Consider the following 5021-nt stretch of genomic DNA (forward strand, 5'->3'; position numbering starts at 1 on the left):
CATATATATATATATATATATATCAGTCTGGCGAGTAAACTAAAAAAATTACTAGACAATTGCCAAGGTGTCCGTAGAGGGCTGACTCCTCTGAAGAACCCGAAAGGTAACAACAACAAATTAATGAATCTTCAAAGATCTATAAAGAAAACTCAAGAATCTTATCCTGTTGGGAAAAATAATAATAATACTGATGTCACAACAAGGCTTTTTCAACCAGCATCACCAAAAAAGTCAGCTAGATCAGCACTAAACCAAAATAAACTGGAAGATCTAGTCGTTTCAGCTTGATAAGAAAAGTATTTTTCGCTGAACCTGCAAAATTAAAACATCACCTCCATAAGAGCATATTGATCATTTCATAATAATGTGGCTCAGATGTTACTCACAGAACATAGATATTACACTCATGGATTCATTATGAAACCAGCATAACATAAGCAGAATCCACTATATATGATCTCTATGCTTGGCCATGTAATGCGTGTCCTAAAGTGCACTTTGGATCTCACTGAATCACATGGGAAAACATGGCTAGAGTTCTGAGCGATGCCTTCAGCATGTAAAGGGAAGCGCTGTTTCTCTAACAGAAAGAGTACACACATCTTCAGTGGTATCAATGTACCCCTGTAAAGGAATAGTTTACCCAAAAAAGAAAATACTGTCATCACTAACTCACCCTCATGCGACTTTCTTTCTATTGTGAAGCATAAAGGAAGATATTTGAGAAATGTCAATATAATGGAAGTTAATGAGCTCTAATGCTGTTTAGTTACCAATGTTCTTGAAAATAGTGTCTTTTGTGTTCCACAGAAGAAAAAATACATACGGTTTTATGGGGGTGAGTACATGATGACACAATTTTCATGTTTGGAGGACTATACCTTCATATAGTTATAGTGAACAATATGCTTTTGGTATGTGGAACAGAAAGCAAAAGAAAGCTGATGATATGTACTTCAGTCGATTCACCTTTTAAGGAAAGTCAGTCCACTCAGCCATTGATTGATTATCATTTTTTAGATTTATTATAAGAAATATGAAAAAATATATATATTTATCTTATTTATTCTATTGCTTATTTTGTGTCATACCTAAGAATATATTAATATATTAATGAAGTAAAACGATACACATGTACTCACAAAATACAGACTATTCCTCTATCAAAATTCTGTTTTTCTCTATTGTTTTATTTTATACATTTTTTATTATAAATTTATATAAATAAATGTATCTATTATTGTTTTTAATGGTATTTTTTTATTTCTTTTTTGAGCTACTGATAGAAAATACACAATACAAAAGCAGATGCTGACTAAGAAAACGTGCCATTATTTCCTTACACATATACAGCCAATTTCAGAAATTCACACACTAATAACAATAAGCTAGTTCTGCAGGTGAAGTGGTTTTATCCACTTTGCTTCGTGCCTAAAAACTCTCCTTGCCTGTGGAAACATCACTGTAATGGACAGCCTCTCATGGTTTATTGCTTTAGTGACCTGTGCAGAACAAATTGACATCTAAACAATCTCTAAATAATCTCTCTACAAATCGAATGGCGCATTATTCCTCTTAATTTCTGATGCTACTCACTATTCAACCAAGATTACAAGTCAAGGTTACAGTAACCCACGTAGCCAATTTTGGCCTGTAAATACCCTCATTAATTAAGAGTCCTTCCTGAGTCAATATTAGCTGGGTTTGAGACACATGGGAGCCAGAGCTGAGATGTGGAGCGGTGAGGGTCAACACAAGACTGTATTTTGATCAAATAAGAAAAGAAAGAGTGCTTCTAATTGGAGGCGGAGGCATGGAGAGATATGGACAAAATTGCTCCGGTCTTCTCCAGGGATGTTTGAACATCAAACCCACGTTCAAACAGCAAACAGGGAGGGAAATGTACAGAGACAAGTGTGCTATTTAATCCAGCCTGCTTATTAGAAAGAAAAGCACCAAGTATGCCAGCTCTATCGATTGCAACAAGAAAAACACAGCCATTAAGAATGACTTAACGAAAAGCTTGTTGGCTTTAACCATCATTTCAAGGAGCGCTGGATTATTCTCGTCTGAAGCACTCGTGTTTCCAGGCCTGTTATATGAACATCTCCATCATGGGAGGATATCAGCCCTAGACAGCAGATTTATTGCTCTTCTGTGACGCCAATAAACAGCAGAAATGTGAGCCAATTCCCCACAGGTTGAAGCCCGAGCTCTTCTACGGTCACATTCATTATGCATACAGTACATCATACGTCAAAAATAAATTTCCCTCCCCTTGAGCGCTCTAGAAAGCGCAATAACATTATCGCACCCGAGCGATATCGCAGTCAAACTGCACACTATCATGCATCTGCCCATCCAAGATAGACTCTCCGCATTTCCACCAGATGTTTTTCAATGAAATGAGTCAATGATCTGTAATTACTGTGACCTACAAGAGAGAGATATGTAGGTTAAGTTTGCCTGCCGCTCCGCTTCTTTGCATGCATGTCCCAGGGACATTTTCAAAGTATAAATCCCAGCAGCTCCTTTAATCTCCTTACGCTCTTACATCCGCTTTAAAAATTCACTAACACAGTGACAAATGCACGTTGACTCAGGACCACGCTTTGGCCAATAGAAGAGTCCAAACTGCACTTTTAGACTTTCAGTGAATAGATACAGGTTTGCAAATAAAGCTTTGATTTGAATGCATTGTACCAATAGTAATGATAGCATATGAACTTCTAGATTACATTCACAAGACATCTTTTTAATCCGAAAAATCACTGATCCAGATTAATGTACTAAAAATGATCAAATTGTTAATCAGGAATGTATTCATTATACTGAATTAAAAGAGTTTGTTTGTTTGTTCATTCATTTATTCGTTCATTCTTTCAATAGAATGATTTTCATTTTTTTATTACAGAAATTTTTTTTTTCTTGCATTACAATGAGAATTTTTTAAATCAGAAAATTCACTGATTCTGATTACTGTACTACAAAAAATTATATACTACTTAAATTATAAAACTGTTAATCATTAATGTACGATATTTGTTGTACTGAATTAATGCATATACATTTGCATTACAGTAATGAGAATTTGGAGATGAGGTGTTACTCTCATGAAAAAATATCACAATGTAAAAATATTATGGTCCTAAAATTAGGCTTAATTTTCTTATAATTAAAACAAAATATAATTGTTTAATATATAACAAACACTTATAATATTACATATCTATTACAATTTATAACAATTTGTCATATTTTAATTTGTCATTTTTTTCTCATTTGTAAGTCGCTTTGGATAAAAGTGTCTGCTAAATGACTAAATGTAAATGTATATTTTATAATGCGATATACATATCATTTTTTATACTATAGCAGATGCACAGAAGAGGTGACTGTGAAACACGGCCAAATTCGCAATCAAAAGTCAAATCACTTCCATTACTTTGTACCTCAGAGCTCCTTCCGTTATAGTGTCAGATTTCATTATAATAATGATACGGCTGTTATCTAGCAGAAGAAATCGAACAATCAGCCTGGGAAAATGGAGACAACCTACTGTGCTGAAACGGCGACATGTTTCTCAACCCTACAGACTTTGAGAATCAGAAATTAGGATGATGGGAAATAATTCAAACACTCTACGCAGAGCTGTTTTGAAGTGAGACCGAAGACCTTTAGTTGTCCTTTTTTTCTTACCCCAGATAATAAAACAATTGCAATGCAACTTTGTGCAAACAGCCAGTCTGGAACCTTCACATCCCACTCACATCCATCAAGGTACTTATGGAAATAGCCGTATACCTGTCTCCCAGAAGTACAGCGACTTCCCGTCTTCTGACGTTTGGGTGAAAGCGGTCCGGATTCCACAGATCAGTAAAAATAACCTCCATAAACACAGGAACGCTGTCCTTGCACCCCTAACCCCAAATCCCATGGCTCCCCTGAGTCGCGTAAAATCCACTCGGTCGGGAGGAAAAAAAAAACCAACGAGAGCAGAGAAAGAAGTTCAGTCGCACAGACTGAAAGAGTTTGTGTGCCTCTTCAGTTAGTGTTCCCCGAAGGAACGGTGCATGTAGCGGACCTCCTGGGCTTCTGCTCCTCTGGTTGGCTGGAGAGGAAAGGAGAACGTTCTGGCTGAACAATAGAGAACGGCAGCCACTGCTGCTACTGCTGCCGCTGTCCTCTGCCTACTGCAGCTGACTGACGCTGCATCTCCCCTCCCTCTGCCTCTCTCTATCTCTCTAGCTTAGGGCACAAGGACGCTCCTTCGCCATGCTCCTGTGACGCTAAAGACGACATGATAAGAGGGGAGTGCTGTCGCTAAGGGAGGGAGGGAGAAAGAGGGAGATTTATGAACTGCATATTCCACATTTTCTGTGTCTGCGTGCTGAGAGTCTGGAGTTGCATGAAGCTAGATGGGTAAATGAAAGAAATGATAAATACGGTATTAATGAAAGATTCGATTCAATTTTTCGATTCTTCAATTTGGAAGAAAACAACGCAAGTGAAAGTGTCAAGTCGCACTGTCTAAAAGCACGAAATCAAAATCCACCCCATTTACAATTGTAATACATGTTCCTTAGTGTTTTGTGCACAATGTGCATGCTACTTGGAAGAAATAAAAAGTTTGCTTTTAATATATCTTCAAAATGCAGTATGTGCTCTCTCTCTCGCTCTTCTTAAAAAGAAAATTCCCTGATTCTGATTAATGTATTACAAAAACAACTATATGGGTCAAGCAGGGTTTAAGCATAAAAACAATAAGTGTAATACTGCTTTAAATTGTTGTTGTTTTTCCCCAAAAAATTTAAAAAGTTTTCTGTTTAATTTAATTGCAATTTTGTTTTTGTTTTTCCGAGCAAAAAATAAATATCATACATTTTTCCCTGATTTACAGAAGACACCCACTAAAATGTCATTCAATTTAACATTCTTGTCAGGCATATTTACAACAAAAATCAATTTATTACATATTAAAAGACATATTAATTACTTTCACCTCAAATACTAATTAG

At 36.2% G+C, this 5021-nt stretch overlaps 1 protein-coding gene across 1 annotated transcript in view; it reads right to left on the minus strand.

The window, feature by feature from the left end:
• Nucleotides 1-4227, minus strand: part of thsd7ab (thrombospondin, type I, domain containing 7Ab) — a 133455-nt gene extending 129228 nt beyond the window's left edge. Inside the window, exon 1 of the mRNA XM_016574204.1 lies at nucleotides 3808-4227. Coding sequence (XP_016429690.1) covers nucleotides 3808-3940 — 133 coding nt within the window. The 5' untranslated portion in view covers nucleotides 3941-4227. The remainder of the gene's footprint in view (nucleotides 1-3807) is intronic.
• Nucleotides 4228-5021: the final 794 nt, after the last annotated feature.

The sequence above is a fragment of the Sinocyclocheilus rhinocerous genome, unplaced genomic scaffold (genome assembly GCF_001515625.1).
Source record: "Sinocyclocheilus rhinocerous isolate Xijiao unplaced genomic scaffold, SAMN03320098_v1.1 scaffold1735, whole genome shotgun sequence".
Classification (NCBI taxonomy): Eukaryota; Metazoa; Chordata; class Actinopteri; order Cypriniformes; family Cyprinidae; genus Sinocyclocheilus; species Sinocyclocheilus rhinocerous.